The sequence below is a fragment of the Sus scrofa genome, chromosome 15 (genome assembly GCF_054392235.1).
Source record: "Sus scrofa isolate SSC_HxYL_T2T_F1_AM1 chromosome 15, Sscrofa_HxYL_maternal_Yorkshire_Landrace_v2.0, whole genome shotgun sequence".
Lineage (NCBI taxonomy): Eukaryota > Metazoa > Chordata > Mammalia > Artiodactyla > Suidae > Sus > Sus scrofa.
The window spans coordinates 30,177,843-30,197,708 of NC_139397.1; the positions used below are offsets into that span (position 1 = coordinate 30,177,843).

The 19,866-nt window shown below is 42.0% G+C and overlaps 1 protein-coding gene across 2 annotated transcripts in view; it reads left to right on the forward strand.

The window, feature by feature from the left end:
- Positions 1-19,866, forward strand: part of LOC100625897 (lactase/phlorizin hydrolase) — a 58,056-nt gene that overhangs the window by 1,710 nt on the left and 36,480 nt on the right. The window contains exons 2-6 of one of the 2 annotated variants that reach the window (XM_021076419.2): positions 9,678-9,757; positions 11,812-11,898; positions 13,689-13,791; positions 15,059-15,137; positions 18,101-18,827. In XM_021076419.2, the coding sequence (XP_020932078.2) occupies positions 9,678-9,757; positions 11,812-11,898; positions 13,689-13,791; positions 15,059-15,137; positions 18,101-18,827 (1,076 nt within the window). The remainder of the gene's footprint in view (positions 1-9,677; positions 9,758-11,811; positions 11,899-13,688; positions 13,792-15,058; positions 15,138-18,100; positions 18,828-19,866) is intronic. The other variant, XM_085001325.1, reaches the window with a different exon arrangement.

Consider the following 19,866-nt stretch of genomic DNA (forward strand, 5'->3'; position numbering starts at 1 on the left):
ATCTCCTTATATTTTTTATTTGCATGTATTTGATTATAGAGCAATTAAACACTTTCTTCATGTTTAAAAGAAAATCAAGCAAGGTAAGAAAGAGTGTGAGTGTGGTGCAGCTGTTTTAGAAATTGTTGTCAAAAAGACTGTCCTCAGGCCACCTTTTGAGCCAAGTGGAATGAGGGAGGGAGCAACCATGGGATCTGGAGGATGGCAGGCCTTGGGATAAGTGCAAAGCCCTGGTGAGGGAACGGTAAGAGGTCCTGCCAACAGTGTCATGAACTGTAGAGCGTGGAAGATGAGGAGATGCCAGAGTAGAAACTGGATTCTTTGGAAAACCTATCATAGGGTGAGTGAGAAAATAAATGAATGTTTGTTGTTGTTGGCTTTTATAGACATATAAATATTTATAATTGTTTATATGATATAGTATTTATATATAATTATATTATTGTACTATATTATATATTTAATATATATTTATTGTATTATAACATGTTTATATAATATATAATATATAGATAAATGTTGAAGCTTTGAGTAAAATGAATTTTGAAGGAAGGCAAAGCTGAACTTGGATCATTTGAAATAAAGGGAAATCTATCTTATTTGAGGACAGATTCCATAGAATTATTTAAATTATAAAACTAGATGTACATGTTTATAGAAAACTATATATACTGTATGTGCATGTTTATTAAAATGTGTTGCACATCTCATTTTTAATCTCCACTGGGTTACTAAACACTATTTCTCTCTCTCTTTTTTTCTTTTTTTTGTTTTTTTTTTAAGGCCACACCTGTGGCATATGGAAATTCCCAGGCTAGGGGTTGAATCAGAGCTGTAGTGCTGGCCTGCACCACAGCCACAGCAACACCAGATCTGAGCCGCGCCTGTGACTTACACCACAGCGTATGGCAACAGAGTATGGATCCTTAAGTCACTGAGCAAGGCCAGGGATCAAACCTGTATCCTCATCGATATCAGTCTGGTTCGTTACTGCTGAACCACAATGGGAACTCTATTTCTCTTTTAAAAACATATTTCCCTTCTCTTCTTTTTCTGTTCATTCTTCCCATTTTTCATTTCATGTTTCATCAGTGTCGATAGATTATCTGCCCTCAATATAATGCAGGATGCAAAATAAATCCTCTTTTTTATTCCAAAAAATAGTTTTCCATCTTTCTCTCTCTCATTCTCCCCTCCCTTTTCAGTGCGATCCTATAGTTTTGTTGTTTTTTGTAAAATATATTATTTAATATACACAAGAAAGATATATAACATATGTTGGTTAAAAGCAAAATACTATAACTGTTCAAAGGTAGGGATATTGAATAATACACCCCAAACCGAGAAGGAACTTTGAGACTGGAAAACAAAGCAGACAGCTCCATAAAGTGCAATCATGACGCTTATTGTGGATAACTTATATACAGGTGAGACCTAAGTGAACAGTGATCCAGAAGCATTCTCAGCTGCCCTCCGAACTGCTGAAAGGGTTTCAGGGGAATTTAGAAAGGCCTAAGCTAAAGGTAGAATCTGTCTATTAAAAAAGAAGCATGTCTGACAGGAACAAGGTTTTTTCCTCCTCCCTTAGAGGGTCTATTGCCCATTATTCCTCATGGACCTTTAACCACCTGCATTACCAAAAGGACATTCTAATAATACTAAAGACCACTGAATCATATTCTTCAAGGGATGAATTTTATGATATATCAAATGTATTACAATTTTAATGTTAAAAAAATAAATGGGAGGTTGAGGATTTATAAACAAAACAAACAAACCATCTACAAATACCTCTACAAATACATCTACTTGTATGTTCTTCCTTATCTCAGCTCCCATTCTCCACCCTACCCCAGGTTACCACTATGCTAAATATTCTGTCCATCTTTTATTCCTTTATGACTTTTCCTCCCATTTGGTGTCTGCAATAACTTAATGGTACAACGCCAAACATTTTAAATAAAAATATTTTAATTACAGAAAAGGTGGTATTTTAGCAAATAAATTTTAGCAAAAACATTCCCTGTGTTTAAAAATACGTTTAAAAATTAAATTCCTGCTGTACAGTGGGAAATTTTTTTTAATTTAAAAAAATTAAATTCCCTTTTATTGCTGATTAAAAAATGAGCAATGTGAAATGTAGTTCTGCTTTTTCCCTACGAATTTTTTAAATAAGGGTATGATCCTTAGATAGTGAAATGCACAGACCTTAATTTTACAGTTTGATTAGTTTTGAAAAACATGCACATCCCTGTAACCCATACTCTTATCAAGATATAAGACATTAACACCTACGAAAATCCCTTTCCCAATCAATAGTATCCCTTCGTAATGAATCTCTACCTCCAGGAACAACCACTGATCAGATTTCCATTAGCACAAATATGAATGAAATCATACAGCACTTGATTTTTGTGCTTGTCTTGTTTCATTCAGCATGTTTGTGGAATTCATCCATTTTGTTGCTGTAATTAGTAATTACATTACTTTGGTAATTTGCTCTTTGTTTCTTTCAAGTCATATTCTATTGTGGTTGTATCAGAGTTGAGGGTCATTTGGGCTATTTTCAGTTTTTATGTATTATAGATAAGTTGCCATAAATATTCTTGTACAAGTTTTTGTATGAACATGCATTTTCATTTCTCTTAAATAAGTAGGTGGGAGTAGAATTGCTAGGTCATAGGGTAGAGATGTATTTGACTTTCTGAGAAACTACCAGTTTTCCAAAGCACTTGTTCCATTTTTCATGCCCACTAGCTGTGTGTGAGAGTTTCAGTGGCCTCACATCCTCACCAGTGTTTAGCATTTTCATCTTTTCTATTTTAGCCATTCTGATAATATTGCATTGAGATTCAGTCATTTTTAAAAGCATAACTTCTATCTCAAGTGCATATATGCTTAAACAATGTAGTATTCAATTTTGCTTGGCTTTGTTTTGAGCACCATGAAAAAGTATTATACTTTTTGTAGTCCTCTAGAATATCCCTTTTTTTGCAAACAAAATTGTTTCTAAGGTTTATTCACAGTGTTGAATCTTCTTTTCACTGATATATAGTATTTCATTGTGTGACTAAGCCACGTTTTATTAATTCATTATCCTGCTTACAGTCATTCTCATTGTTCTTAACTTTTGCTGTTTTGAATACAGCTGTTATGAACATTCTTACACGTGTTTCTTTCTATACATGTTCTAGAATTTCACATGTGTGTTAATACACATGTGATTGCTAATTGCAAATGTTTAGCTTTAGGAGATAAAGTAAATGGTTTTCCACTGTGGTTGTACCAATTTACATTTCCTTGGGCAATGTATGAGTTCTTGTTGATCCCATCCAATATTTGTAATTGCCATAATTATAAACTTTGCCAATCTAATGGATTTTAAAATTTATCTTTATGATCTCACTTACCTGATTCCTATTCAGATTGAGCAGGTTTTCATGGGTTTATTATATATTTGTTTATTATATATTTGTTTCCTCGCCTATAAATTTTTATGTCCATTATCTATTAATACATTGACTTGCTGGAGTAATTTATGCATTCTTTAATTTGTATTGGTTATATGTGATGATAATATTTAAAAAATTTTTCTCTTTCTTTTGTTTTTTCAATCTTTTTATGGAGTCTGATGAACAGAATTTCTCTTAACACAAACTTATCAATCTTTTCTTTGGGTTGATTTTTTTGATATATTTTTATTGGCACTTGTTATAATTATTTAAATTCATTTCTTCATTGTTTATAATTTCTAGTTTCCAAATGTTTTTACCCCTTTCCCCTCCCCTGGTGAAACTTGAAGTTCTTAGGTAGTTATGTATCTTTTCCTCACCCAATTTGGAGGAGGTCATTTTGTGTCATTGCTATGATATTTCTTAATGATTTAGGAGCAATCATTAAAAAGTCAGAGATGGAGTTGGCTGGTGAACTAACAGGATTCTGCATTTTCACTGCTATGGCTCAGGTTTAATCCCAGGACCAGGAACTTCAACATGGCACAGGCACAGCAAAAAAAAAAAAAAAAAAAAAAAAGTCAAAGATAATCTGAAAAACTGAGAACCATTCTTAGTTTGTAAGAATTTTTTTCCTTTCTAACAAAGTTTTTAAAAAGTAAAACTTTATTTTTTAGAATAGGTTAGATGTATAGAAATATTGACAGGTGATTAGGTTCCTATATGTCCCTCTTCCTTAACTTTCTCCTAATATTAACATCTTACATTATTATGGTATATATGTTATAATTAATAAACCAACATTAATGCATTAGTATTGTAATTATTAAATAAGTCCATTTTTTACTCAGATTCCCATAGTTTTTCCTGAATGTCTTATTTCTATCCCATCATTTCATCTTGGATACCATATTACATTTAGTTGTCATGTCCCTCCTTAGGTTCCTCTTATCTGTGACAGTGTCTCAGAACTTCTTTGTGTTTGAAAAGTAGTAGATGGTTTTGAGTAGTCTTGGCCAGGTATTTTGTAAGGCACCCCTTTTTACAAAGTATTTCATTGAGATACAAATACCATGCGTTTACATACCATGCAATTCACTCACAGAAAGTGTACAATTCAGTGAGGTTTTAGTATATGCACAGATGTGTACAACCACCACCATTGTCAATTTAGAATACTGTCATCAGCTCAAGAAGAAATCTTGCATCCTCTAGCTATCACCTTCTTATCCGCTCATTTTCCTCCCCCATCCTAGCCCTAAGCAACCACTAATTTACTTTCTATCTCTGTAGATTTTTGTATTATTTCTTTGGAATGAAATAATATAATATATAGTCTTTCATGACTGCTTCTATTTGGGATTTGCTTTGTGTTTTCTTTATGGTTAGACTGGGATTATGAGCCTGACGGGGGAGGATCACAGATTATATGCCATTTCATCATGTCGCATTAACTGTATATGCCATCAACATAATTTATGACTGTTGCTGTTAACCTTGATCATCTGGCTGAGGTAGGGTTTGTCAGGTACCTCCACTGTAAAGTTTCTCATTTTTCCTCCTCTCCATAATGTACTCCTTGGAAGGAAGTCACTATACATAGCCCCTGCTTAAGGAGAGAGAGTTATGCTCCCTCTAATACTTTTTAAAGTTCTTTTATTTTTTTAAATGATTTTTATGTTTTCCATCATAGCTGGTTTACAATAAAAGTTTTTTTTATAAACTAAGCAAAAGACTAAAAATTACAAATCACTGTTGAGAGAAATTAAAGAAAACAAAAATTAGTGGAAACACATCCCTTATTCATGGACTGAAAGGCTTAATATTGTTCAGATCACAATGCTACCCAGAGTGATCTACACATTCAGCGAAATCCCTATCAAAATATCAATGACTTTTTATTTTGCAAAAATATAAAAATCCATCCTTAAATACATATAAAATCTCAAGGGACCCCAAATAGCCAGAATGATCTTGAAAGAGAAGAACAGGGTTGGAGGACTACATTTCTTGACTTCAAAACTTATTATAAAGCTACAGTCATCAAAACAAGGTGATACTGGCCTAAGGATGGATATATGGACCAATGAAATAAAATATAAAGCCCAGAAATATACCTCACCTATACAGTCAAATGATTTTCAACAAAAGAACCAAGACCATTCAATGGAGGAAAAAGTCTTTTTCACAAATGGTCCTGGGAAAACTGAATAACACATATGCAAAAGAATGATGATGGTCCATTATCTTACATCATATACAAAAATTAACTCAAAGTAGATGAAAGACCTAAATATAAGAGCTAAAACTATAAAACTCTTAGAAGAAAACATAGCAGGAAAGATTTTATGACACTGGAGTTGGTGATGATTTTTTTAGCAATGACACTAAAAGCATAAGCAACAAACCATAAGGTAGATACATTACACTACATCAAAAGTTAAAACTTTGGAGCATCAAAGGACCCTATCCAAAACAAAGGACACTATCAACAAAGGGAAATATAGTCCATAGGATGGGAGAATATATTTACAAATATATTTGGTAAGAGATGAATATCCAAAACATCTGAAGAACTCTTAACAATACCAAAACAAAAAAGCCTGTTTAAAAAAAACGGGCAAGGACTTGAACTGACATTCCAAAAAAGAGGCCAATAAACAAAGAACACAGGAGAAGATGCTCTATATCAACCAATGGTCATTAGGGTGCAAATCCAAGCTAAAATGAGACACTATCTCATACACACTATGATAGCTTTTTTTTTTTTTTTTTTTTTTGTCTAGGGCTGCATTTGCAGCATGTGGAAGCTCCCAGGCTAGGGGTTGAACCGGAGCCACAGCTGACAGCCTCAGCAACGCCAGATCTGAGCAGCGTCTGCCACCTATACCACAGCTACTGACAACACCAGATTCTTAACTCACTGAGCAAGTCCAGAGATTGAACTGGCATCCTCATGGATACTTGTAGGGTTCTTAACCCACTGAACCACAAAGGAAACTCCTGGTGGCTAATATTTTTCATTTTTAAAATTTTATTTGTTTATTTATTTATCTCGTCTTCTGTTCTTTTAAGGCCACACTCGCGGCATATATGGAGGTTCCCAGGCTAGGTGACTAATCAGAGCCGTAGCCACCAGCCTACGCCAGAGCCACAGCAATGCCGGATCCGAGCCACATCTGTGACCTACACCACAGCTCATGGCAATGTCGGATCCTTAACCCACTGAGTGAGGCCAGGGATAGAACCTGCAACCTCATGGCTCCTAGTCAGATTTGTTTCTGCTGCGCCACAATGGGAACTCCAGCTGATATTTTTTAAATGCACAGAATCCCAAATGTTGCTGAGGATAGGGAGAAATTATAATCCTTTTGCATTGCTAGCCAGGATATGAATGGTATAGCCACTGTGGAAAACTGTATGACAGTTTCTCAAGAATTAAACATAAAGTTACCATATGATCTAACTCTTGTGGGTATATATTCAGTAGAATTGAAAGCAGGGACTTGAACAAACATTTGTATACTCATTTTCATAGCAGCATTATTCACAATAGCCAAAATATAGAAATAACCCAAATGCCCCTGCAAGGATGCATGGATAAACAAAATGGGTAAACATAATACATTCAGTGGAATTATTCATTTAATATTTAATGTTATTTTTAAAATGAAATTCTGACACATTTCACAACATAGATGAGATTTGAGGACATTATGCTCAATGAAATAAGCCAAACACAAACAAATATTTTATGATTTGACCTATATGGGGGACCTAGAATAACCAAATGTACAGTAACAGCAAGTAGAATAATCGTTAACTAGGTACTGGGAGGAGGGAGAAATGGGAGTTACTGTTTAGATATACAGAGTTTCAGTTTGAGATAATGGAAGTTTTGGAGGTGAATGGTGGTGACAGTTGCACAACATTGTGGATGTACTTCAAGCCACTAAACTTTTTTAATGGTAAATTTTATGTTATATGTTTTTACCCCAATTTTTGCAAAGTTCTTGTCTAATCTTTCTAAGTGTGTTAATATAAACCTCCTCTTGATGTGTTCAGTGTGCTACCATGAGAAGGATACAAAAGAAGATTCTTGGGAGAGAGTTGGAGGGAGGGAAGAGAGTGAACATCACTCTCACAGGAGGAGTAGAGTTGCACCCAGCATCCTCCACTTGCACAACACTGGGTCACAGTCTAGGGCAACACTAGTCGCCCCAACAACCTCTTGAAGCACTGGCAGTGCAGTACTGGCCAGATTACTTTTATTGAAGCATTTGGGACCACAGGGAAAGGAGCAAATGGAAAGGGGCTATTTTGTGTGGACAACAGCAATGGTTTTTGAATGAATGAATCGAGGTTATCCTTAGTGAGGTCTAGTCATGCCTGTGAGGGGCATGAACTCACACAGTGCTATGCAGTGATGTTCTACACAGGCTTAAAAGAGTTAATTTTCAACCCATAGCAAATACTGGCTTTGATTTCTGAGGACAAGAACCCTGATCTTTAACCATATCCAGCACAAATAACAAGATAAATTATCTTAAGCCAGAGCAATTACCACATCCCCCTTTTCAGTTACATAGAAAATGTGAACTGCAACCTAAAAGAATCTAGCTTTGAGTAATCTGCATTTTACATTATTTTAAGAAGTATGGTTTGTGCATGCACTGGGAACAAGTTGGGAACTGTATTTGGAAGTTTAATTATTTTGTATGGTATGAAAATTTCTGGAATTTCTGATACCTCTGTTCACTCTAACTCTAAAAAGATCTTGGAAAATCAAACAGAAGTGATTTATCAGTCAGTGGTGCTTGGGGATTAGCTGTACGTTTTGTGTCATGGCATTGATCTAGAGATGATACAAAATTGTACATTTTTAAATGTTCAGCACAGGTTGAGAAATATGTTCTATATGTGCTGACACAGTGGTAGACTAAAGCATGGAAATCTGTGGGAGGTGAAATGGCTCCATCAGGCACAATCATTGAATAACTGGAAAATAGCATTATCTTATCAGAATAAGGACTAAATGTCTCTGAGTGATATTCCCTGCTCAGAGGATTTCAAAGTTCCATTATGCTTATCAAAGTGAGCACTTTGGTAATTGGCAGTGGTTGTTGGTAGATTCATTGGCTGGGGAGATCTTTCCCCTGTAGAGAATGTGGATGTAGAAATGAAGTCAGAAATATATAGCCTTACCGGAGTTCTTGTTGTGGCACAGTGGAAATGAATCTGATTGGGACCATGAGTTTGTGGGTTTGATCCCTGGCCCCACTCAGTGGGTTAAGGATACAGCATTGCCATGAGCTGTGGTGTGGGTCACGGATGTGGCTCAGATCTGGCTGTGGCATAGGCTGGCAGCTTTAGCTCCGATTCCACCCCTAGCCTGGGAATCTCCGTATGCTGTGGGTGCAGCCCTAAAAAACAAAAAGAAAAAGAAATACAGTCCTTCAATTTAAGTCTCAAACTCTGCTTTTATTCCATTTTTGTTTACTCTTTCCAAAGCACAAATCTGAACACATGCTGTGCACTCAGTCTGCACCTTGTTATTTGGAGGAACTAGTTTAAGTTTTGCTCCTCAAATAGCACACAATCCAGCAGGAGAAAAATAATTAAGTGAATCGTAGAGTCAGATGACACTGCCAACAAGTCCATAGTAGCATGTCTCCCACAGCAGTCTAAGCACCACTGTATCAGAGACACCCAGGCAGCATGTTAAAAGGCACTCCTGGGCCCACCCCAGTCTCCTGATAGGCAGACCAGGTGATTCTGATGCACACAGGCTTGAGCAGCACTGTTAGGTGATCAAGTGTCAATGCAAGTGGGTAAAAGCTGCACATTTTATATCTCCTTTGTGTTCCCCTCACTGTGCAGTAAGGGTCATACAGTTAATAAAGACAAGTAGCAGAGGTCCCCTAGAGCACCTTGCCTTTCAAAAGTCTCTCCCCACGTGAAACCCTTAGCTGTTTAGACCAGAAGTTCCTAAGCTTTGGTGTGTATCAGAATCACCTGGAGAGCTAATAAAGCACGCAGAAGCCAAGCCTCATTAGGAACTCAGGAGGTGGTTCTCTCCTTTCTGCCTTTCACCTTGTAGGGTGGGGTAGCACGAGGCAGGGCGGGCTGGGACAGGTGTGAGGGAGGGAAGGGAACTGCTTTTTTCTCTTTTAAAAGACTGTAGGTATCCTGCATTCACCTCAGCCCTTCCTCTGTTGGTCTCAGGCGGAAAGCTCTCTGTGGTCCTACAAGCTGAAGCAGTCTCCCAGCTCCTGACAGAACCATCCACGTCTGTCCTTGCCAAGGTGATAACAGCCTAAAGAAATAGCATCTGTAACTTCTCAGGAAAGTTGTGGTTTTAATTTCTAAAAGCAAGAAGTTTTGTTTGTTGGCTTGAGATTCTTAAATGTCTTAAAATTGGCCTCTTCTGAGTGTGATACCTTCTCTAGATTTATAACAAATTTAAAACAAAATCTTATTTGTTCTCGCTTGGTCAACTGTGAACTTTCGATACACAAAGTCAAATGCCTCTGTTTGCTCCTTTTTTTTTTTTCCCCTGTCTTTTTAGGTCCACACCCGCAATATATGGAGATTCCCAGGCTAGGGGTTGAATTGGAGCTGCAGCCACCGGCCTACGCCACAGCCACAGCAATGTGGGATCTGACCCGCGTCTTCGACCTACACCACAGCTCACGGCAATGCCGGATCCATAACCCACTGAGTGAAAAAAGGGATCGAACCCACAGCCTCATGGGTCCTAGTCAGATTTGTTAACCGCTGAGCCACGAAGGGAACTCCTAAGTATAATTCTTAAAAGAAAAGTTAAAACATCTAAAAACTAAACAGCTTTGGCCCTTGTAACACTGGCATCTGGGCAATGCAGAAAGCCCTCAGAAAAGAGCTTTTTTCTGTAGTTTTGCGGCACTGTAGTCAAGTGCTTTACAGACACTTGACTGCTGTATGACAGCCACTGGTAATCTGTGCTTGACGGAGGCCCAATGTGTCAGGACCCAGGAAGTTAAAATCCAGACTTGATATCTGTAAAACTAGCTCCAAGACTGATTAATAGCCAGAATGCCTATTAATTTACAAGGGGTGATAACTGCTATTAAGTGTGAGCTCAGGAGATGAATGTTCTTAGCAGAAAATTATAGACTTTGAACAATAGCCTTTGAACTGTCTCCTGCCCCAGGTCATGCCAGGCAACACTTCTGGATCATCTTTCAAAAGCAGTTTTTTGTTTGGTTTTATTTCAGTTACCTACTGAGAAGATGCACTCCCCTGAGTTAGTGAAATTCCTAGGGGTCTTCCAGAGTGCAGCTCATTCAGGCTCTCCTCTGCTCTCTCTGGCCTCACCTCCTTTTTTCCCAGCGTGTATGCTATGCTTTCTTTCTGTTTTCCTGCATTCCCTACCTGAAGTCTTCCTCAAATCTCTTCTAACAAAATTCTTCCATGTGAGTGTGCCTCCATCAGCAGGCCTCTGTTAATAATACTCCCTCACTGAACCTGGCTTGGTCTCTCCCCACTGGGAACCCTTAGCTGTTTGTTTAGACCAGTTAGATACAAGCCTTGGTTGTATCAGAACCACATGGGGAGCTAGCAAAGAACACAGAGGCCATGGCTTAATGTGGAGGGACAGCCCTGGTTCCCTCCCAAGTTCCCTGGTGAGTCTAATCCCCACCATGATTTGAGGACCACTGGTGTGGACTTTTCTTACAGCACTACAATTAGAACAAAACCCCAGACCCCGGGATCTGAAGAGATTACTCACTGGCCTGTGGGTGGCTAAGGGCTCTACTGCCTCCATCCTGCAAAGTGGAAAGTCTATGAGGAGGGTGCTGCCCAGGGCAGCTCTGGCCTCTGACTCCCTTCCTTTGTGCTCACCCACGTGGTGGGAACTCACCATTTCTGGCATAAGATACTTCATTCAGTCGCACATGCCTTCAGTCATACACATTTATTGAGCACTTCCAGTGTACCTATCACTCTGCTGGGTACATAGCTGATATATTCCCCACAACACATAGGCACCCCCCCACACACAATCAAAACGTGTCCCAGCTTTCCCTCATTATGCTGTTCCATTGGAATGTCCCACTTTGGGGTTTGTTTGGGCTGCACCTATAGCAAATGGAAGTTCCCCAGACCAGGGATCGAATCTGCGCTGCAGCTGCAACCTATGCCCCAGTTGTAGCAACGACTGATCCTTAATCCACTGCCCCACAGCAGGAACTCATGGAAAATGATACTTTGGAATATTCCATTTAGTAATAAGGAAAGGAACAAAAAAGAATCCTTCTGAGCAGTTCTTTGTCTTGAAATTGCTTGTACTCTAAAGACCCGGTTTACTTATTTCTAGGATGCAGTCGACTTCCTCTCTCTTGATTTGTCTTCTGAATGTCAAGAAAGTGAGACAAGTTTACCACAGAAGCTGAGAAAATTGCAGGTAATTTGAACTATTTTCTATATTGATGATGAATGGCAAAGTTCCCGAGAGCATATTAGATATTTGATGCTTGAGATGATGGGTAAATTGAATTTCCACCAAGAGGCATCGACTTGCAGAGCTGCCTCTGGGGAGATTTCCATAGACAGCATCACGAGACAGTCTTCCCTGGAAAGGATAATGAGAGTTGGCTTGTTAAGGTAAGTATTTCCATGGATTCTCTGCTCTCTTATATAGAAAGCTACAGAGAATCAAAATTCCAGCATTCATTCTGAGATTAAAATGGGACATTTCCTGGATGGTGGTCATGTAAACAGGCACACACACTTTTCGCTTTTTAGGGCCGCACCCGCAGCATATGGAGGTTCCCAGGCTAGTGCTCTGATTGGAGCTACAGTTGCTGGCCTACACCACAGCCACAGCAATGATGGGGTCTGAGCATCGGCTGCGACCTACACCACAGCTCACGGCAACACCGGATCCTTAACCCACTGAACGAACCCACAGATTCATGGTTACTAGTCGGATTTGTTTCCACTGCACCACGACAGAAACTCCTGGTCATGTAAATACTGACCCTAACAAACCAAGCTTCATTATGCCTCCACTCTCCCCAGAGCACCTGCACACCCCTCCCTTAGCCTCAGCTGCCACTCCCTCTGGCCCAGAGGTGTCTTCAGACCTGAGGAGCCACAGCACACGCACAGGTTCTGAGTCCTTCAGGAGGTGCAGATCAGGGTCCCACATCCCTTTATCACAAGAGGCTCTGCTCACCAGGGAGTGCCCCACTCAGCAGAAGGCTCCTCCAGCTCTCCCGTCCTGTGATAGATAGCTCAGGCTGCCTCAGCATTGACTTTTCAGGAAGGAGAGAGCCCTGGGATCCCTTGGTGGTTTGGCTTTTCTGCATTGACCCGGCACAGGGAAAGGACAAACAAGGCTGTGTGAGTTCCAGCTTCACTAAGTGGTCCTGAGCAACTTAGCTTATCAGAGCTCAAGGCACCTCTTTGTTACCGGTAGCTCTAAGATAATCAAGAACATGCCTGGCTCCTTTTTAAGTAGTTGCTGTTGGTATTTCACGGTGGCCTTTACCGACTCAGAGCAAGGAAAAATTAGTGTGGGAAAAATAACCAAATCCAACCTCCCCCCAAAAGGTAACTTAAAGTGAAGTCAAACAGCATGTCCGCCTAAAGATGTTTCTTTTGACATTGAAATGGCTAGAAATGGGAGAAAAAAATCACAGCTGCCCCCGTATTAAGGAAGATCGCTCCTTTTAACTTTCCTCTTGGAAAATATCAGACCTGGCGAAAGGTAGAAAGAAAAGTATGATGAAGCCATCCCCCCAGGTTCAAAATCTACCAACTCCTGAACGATCCTATTTCATCTATACCCTCCCTTCTCCCTCCCAAACCAGAATGTTTTGAAGCAAACCCTGGACACCCATAAATACAGTGATGGTGGCAAGCAGGCCCCTGACATGAGCAGACCACCTTGTTCCTGATCCTCATACTGGGTGCCTGGTTCTAGGAGGTACCTCGGAGCCTGAGATGATGGCCTAGTGAGCCTGTCTCTTCGGAATTTGGTGGGGAGATGGCCTATGATACTGAACAGTGTGAAGATTTTTTTTCTACCCTCAGAGTCTAGACCAGCTCTCCTCATTGACTGAGAGGATGAGCCATCATTTCCAAATCCAGACTGAGTGTTGCGGCTTCTCATCTTGAAAATCCGTCCCTGTTAACAAAAGCCTTATTCTAGGCAGCTTCAGTTCACTTGCTGGCCTGTATCTTTTCCAGACCATTGAGCCAAATGTGAAACTTTTCATCTTCAGTCTGAAACTCCAGGACTGCCTCTCCACCAGGAAGAACCCAGCCGATGTGCTCTTCAGCCTCCTCAAAGGTGAGTGGACCATCACTGGAGAGGTTTGGAGTGGCGCTGGGAGCACTGGCTGCTGAGGTAGCTATCTTGAAAGTCTGGATTTCCAACAGGAGGAGTGGCTGGGGGAGGGCTCGTCTGAGGTCTGAGAGCACACTCCAGATGAGTTTAGTGTCCCTGGCCTTCTTAGTGTTGGTCCCTTAGCTCCTACTGGCCCAAGAAAGAAGAGAGGTTCTGTACAAGGATGCTCAGGATGCCTTGGTCTTAAGGAAATAAAGACCATCAGGCCTCAGATGTCGTGGGTAAGCATGCCAACTGCTCGGTGCCTGTCCTCTGCCATTACCCCTCTTTTAAGGTCTCTCATCTCTGCTCCCCCTTGGCAGGACTGCCTCCCCACCCCAGCCACCTTACTTGTTCATGTCACCATCACCTGATCAAAACCTTCAGGTGTAGGGCCCACAGCTCATGGTCCATCTCCTCGGTGTCTTTCAGTTCAGACTCTTGAGCGTGAATCTGATTGGCAGGCCATGCATCACAAGATTTCTCCTGGTCCAGTTCAGTCAAGGGAAAGTGGGGTAGGCCAAAGCCTCAGGGGCTGAGGACCACCAGGCCCTCTGCAGGAAGGGGCTGAGCGGCACACTCCTGGGTGCCCTGGTACCCAGTCCAGTCTCTGTGTGAGGTCCGAATATAGGAGAAGTTGGTAACCAGGGCTGAGCTGGCTTTGCAGACCTCATGAACCACATCCATGGATGCCGCTTAACCTTCCTTGCAACTCACCTTTGATGGCATAACGAATTCTGTTCTTAAATTCCACCCCTTTCTAAATGGTTAATGTGGTCAGTTTTATGTTGATGCATAGTTTAGCACAGTAAAAAAGAAAGCCTCCCCTTGCTGATGTCTTGAGTTCTTCTGAATGAGTTGTTCTCCGCGTTTGGTCTCCAGACAAGCATCATCAGCATCACCTGGGAGCTTGTTGGCCCTTCACATTGTAGAGCCCACCTCAGATCAGAAACTCAGATAAGAAATAGAGGAGAAACGCTGGAGCAGACCTAGCAGTCTGTGCTTAACAAGCTCTGCAGGTGATGCTGATGCATGTGGAGGTTTGAGAGCTACTGTGAACTAAGCAGGAAAACAATCACTTCTGCCCTCCTTAAATCTGAAGCCCGTGGAATTTTCCACAGGGGCTTGGAACCATTGCTTGGAGTTTGCTTGTGGTGTGTGAGTGAGGAGAAGTGTTGATGGCAGTCATGTTATTGTTGGTTGGTTGTGAATTAAACTCCTTCTCTTACAGCCCTAAATGAAGACCAAGTGTTCACCATTGGGTTTGATATTCATACATTCCTGAGCTGTTCTTCAAGTTCCAAGAAAAGGTAATGTTAGATTTCCTGTGGACTCTCGGTAACTGGTATTTGCAGACTACTCTGCTGTTCTTTGACACGAATGATCTCAGGGGACTGTGGCCATTCTCCTCTCGGGCCAGTGAGTTTATTGTGGCCATTCTAGAGGTGAAGTGTCAGAGGGGAAAGCAGGGAGTGCCATCTTCGGGGCCTCACATGGCTCTGACATTCTCACCAGTCAGTCAGTCACCTTGCAGTTCACCCGAGTGCACTCAGCCAGCAGAACTGAGGTTTGAGCCCCTGCCTGCTAGTTTAAGATCTTGTTGGGGAGTTCCCGTCGTGGCGCAGTGGTTAACGAATCCGACTAGGAACCATGAGGTTGCGGGTTCAATCCCTGCCCTTGCTCAGTGGGTTAATGATCCGGCGTTGCCGTGAGCTGTGTTGAAGGTTGCAGACGCGGCTCGGATCCCGCGTTGCTGTGGCTCTGGCGTAGGCCGGTGGCTACAGCTCCGATTCAACCCCTAGCTTGGGAACCTCCATATGCCACGGAAGCGGCCCAAGAGATAGCAACAACAACAACAACAAAAGACAAAAAAAAAAAAAAAGATCTTGTTGGAGGCAGCATGAGACTGGGAAAACAGGCTGGGTTAATGATAGATCCACCCATCTCTGAGGTTATGTGATCTGAGTAAGTGAAGTGAGCTCTCTGCCCCATTTCTTCACATGAAATGTGAAACGATTTCCCAATGAGGAGACAAGGTAGACTGGAAAGCTAGCTCTGCAGCGGGGCAGAAGTCCAGTTTGACCGTTTCCAGGACGAAGTTTTTGAATTAGCGTAGGGTTGGAAATAATTTCTTAGCCCATGACCAAAGTACCAAAATTTGTAAGTGCTATGCTAAAAGAAAAAAAATTTCCCACTGTACAGCAAGGGGATCAAGTTTTCCTTACATGTATACATTCCAATTACATTTTTTCCCCCACCCTTTGTTCTGTTGCAACATGAGTATCTAGACATAGTTCTCAATGCTATTCAGCAGGATCTCCTTGTAAATCTATTCTAAGTTGTGTCTGATAAGCCCAAGCTCCCGATCCCTCCCACTCCCTCCCCCTCCCATCAGGCAGCCACAAGTCTTTTCTCCAAGTCCATGATTTTCTTTTCTGAGGAGATGTTGATTTGTGCTGGATATTAGATTCCAGTTATAAGTGATATCATATGGTATTTGTCTAAAAGAAAAATTTAGAGCAGACTTTAGGTTGTCTGTGTAATTGTATCACTCTCATGTTCCCATATTCCACTGTGTTTCTCAAGTCAGTGAGAAAAGGATGGTGTGGAAGCCAGTGGATTTCCCTGCACCACTTTTCTAGTAAATGCAGATGAGTTTATGTTTTAGAAAACAGGAAGAGCTTGGGTTGTGAAGCCCAGACCACACTTCATGGCAGGGAGGTCCCTCAGTAGCATCCCTGTCCTTTCCACCAGTTCTGCACCCTGGACCAACCTTGAATAAGTGTCAGGCCCTCTCCATATGATGGCCCTAGGACAGGGAGATGCTCTCGTACTCTCCCCTCTTTCCCATGCTTGTTCTCTTCTCCAGGCCAAAGACACCCACCTATACCAACCCTTCCTCAAGGTTGCACTCTACTGGTGTAACTTGTGCACGTTGTCATACACTGTTTTCCAGCCTGGGGGACAGGACTCAGGGAGGGAGGGGGGGTAGGGAGGAGAGAGAAGGAGAAAAACAGACTAGAATTAAATAGAGTATATCAGATGTTATTGCATACGAAAGTAGCATTTTTATATTGTGTTTTATTTCAGCTATATTTCTGATATGTGTCTTTCAGGTATATTTAACTGAAAGAAAACATAAAAAGACATCTATGCACATAAATATTTACACATCTACACACATACAAAGTGATATGTGGTTAAAAGCACAAATGCCTTGCCTACCATTTGCAACCTGTGTGATCAAGGAGAAGTTCTCATGTAAAAAAGAAAAAAGATGTATGTATATTTACATGAGTATATAAGTAAAGGAAGCCTGGAGATGGACAGTGGAGAGTGCGTAAAATCATCAGGAATCTAGGCTCCTACTTTGGTGCTTTGTCATCCTTAAAAACATTTCTACCTCGTGGTCCAGAATGGGTGATTGAGCTCATGCCATTAAGGACATACTCAAGGCAGCATGAAGAAGAAAGGAAGCTGTAGGCAGGGTTGATGTTGAAGTGGTACACCGTTCGTTTACTGAAATACTCAGCACAGGATGGGAAATAGTTGCTGGCCGCATGATGCCCAGAAGTTACTTATATCTTCAAGTCTCACTTTCCTTAGGAGGATTGTTGTAATTATAGTACCTATCTCATACATTTATTTTAAAATGGAAGTGAGATTCTATGCATTTATTTTTATTACAGTGATGAGCACAAAATCAAGAGGCTCAGTAGGAGCTCCCACCAAAGTGCAGTGGGTTAAGAATCCACTTCCAGCAGCTTGGGTTGCTGCAGAAGCGTGGGTTTGATACCCAGCACAGTGCAGTGGCTTAAAAGGATCCGGTGTTGCCACAGCTGCGGCTTGGATTCAGTCCCTGGCCTGGGAACTCTCATATGCCACTGGTGCAGCCATAAAATCTTCTAAAAAGAGGCTTGATAAGTTGAGGTTATTGGTATTATTCTGTTTTATAAAGCATACATTATAAGAAGAAAACTCTTCATCATCCCTCCGGATAGTCTTCAAAGGTGATTGAATACAGAGAACCGTAGCAACAGTACACTACTTTTTCTGATGTTGGAGCAATGATAACTCATCTAAGAAGGGGCAATGATAATAACTTTCCCACTTAACCAGTCAAATCCTGCCCCCGCCTTTAGGGATATGGCTTTCGACTTAGAGTTTCCAGAATCTTTCCTGATTAAGTAGATTGCTGCCATTCGTCAGTACGGGCATTTGTAACTCAGAGTGTGCACTTACGATGTCCCTTTATGTCACCTTCCTCCCACAGCAGGTCTTGTTCTCTGACTGACAACCTGACGCTTCAGGCTGCCCTGCAGCTGGACCCGGAGACAGCAGTAGACTCCTCACCGCCCCGCTCGGCGTATCAGGCCGTCTGGGAGACGTTTGCCAACCAGTCCAGGGCAGAACGGGATGCTCTCCTGCAGGGTGTTTTTCCCGAAGGCTTCCTCTGGGGCGTCTCCACAGGAGCCTTTAACGTGGAAGGAGGCTGGGCTGAGGACGGAAGAGGGGCAAGCATCTGGGACAGACTCGGGCACCAGGACACCGCCCAAGGCCAAGCGACGCCGGAGGTGGCCAGTGACAGTTACCACAAGGTGGACACTGACGTGGCCCTGCTTCGTGGCCTCCGGGCCCAGGTGTACAAGTTCTCCATCTCCTGGTCCCGCATCTTCCCCTCTGGGCAGGGGCACAGCCCCAACCTCCAGGGCGTCGCCTACTACAACAAGCTCATCGACAGCCTGCTGGACTCCCACATCGAGCCGATGGCCACCCTGTTCCACTGGGACCTGCCTCAGGCCCTGCAGGATCGTGGGGGGTGGCAGAATGAGAGTGTGGTGGATGCCTTCCTGGACTACGCGGCCTTCTGCTTCTCCACTTTTGGGGACCGTGTGAAGATGTGGGTGACCTTCCACGAGCCGTGGGTGATGAGCTATGCGGGCTACGGCACCGGTCAGCATGCGCCAGGCATCTCTGACCCAGGGGTGGCCTCTTTTAAGGTACTTCCCATCATGGCAGTGCCTATTCCTTGGAGGAGAGAGGATATGTGGTTGGGAAAAAGGTCATTTTACCTTCCCATCAGCAAGTCTTTCCTTTTGTTCCTTTAGAGGAGATCAGAGGGAGGGAAGGAACCATAAATTGTTAATCACTTTACCTGTCCAAACGCTGTTATGACATTTTAAAAATGGCGACTACATCCTCAGAACAGCTCTGATGGATGAGGGAAGGGGGCTCAGGAGGAGGAGAAGTTAAGTCGTGATGACATCGCTAGTGGGTTAAGCAGTTTGAAGCCAACATTTGAGCCCAAGTCTACTTGACTCCAAAGCAAGTTTTCCGTGTTAGCCAGGACTCTTAATTGCAAGTGACAGAAAACCCAACCCGGGACATTCCTTTATGGTGCAGTGGGTTAAGGATCTAGCGTTGCTGCCACTCTGGCTGAGGTCACAACTGTGGCGTGGGTTAGACCTCTGGCCTGGGAACTTCCACATACCACAGGTGTGGCAAGAAAAAAAGAAGGAGACAGACAAGAGTGAGAAGGATTGAGGGAAAGGAAAGAGAAAGGGAAGAAAAAGGGAGAAAAAAAGGAAGAAAAAATAACCCAATTGACTTGAGCAAGGAGGGCATTTTTGAGTTTAGGAAACTGAAAAGTCTTGGTTTCAGGTGATCAAAATGGAGCTTGCTCAGGCTACAGGTGATGTTACCAGGACCCAATTTTTCTTCTTCTCCTGCTCCCCTCCTTGGCTTTATTCTTGAACCACCTCGTAGCCAGATGGCCTCAATCTTTCACATATTTCAAGACCAGCAGCAAGCAGAAAAGACAGCTTGCCTCTGTTGTGGCATTCCCAGTGAAAGTCTCCCTGGGATCATGATCTCCTCATGGTCATATTTCAACCCTGTACCAGTCACCAGGTCTAGGCTAGGGACCTATAGGGCACTGATTGATTTTGTCTAAGAAAACTCACTTCCTGGAGACATAATTACTCACTTTCTGCAGACAAGGAGTTTGAGAGGGAAGACGGTTTGAGTTTACTGAGGATG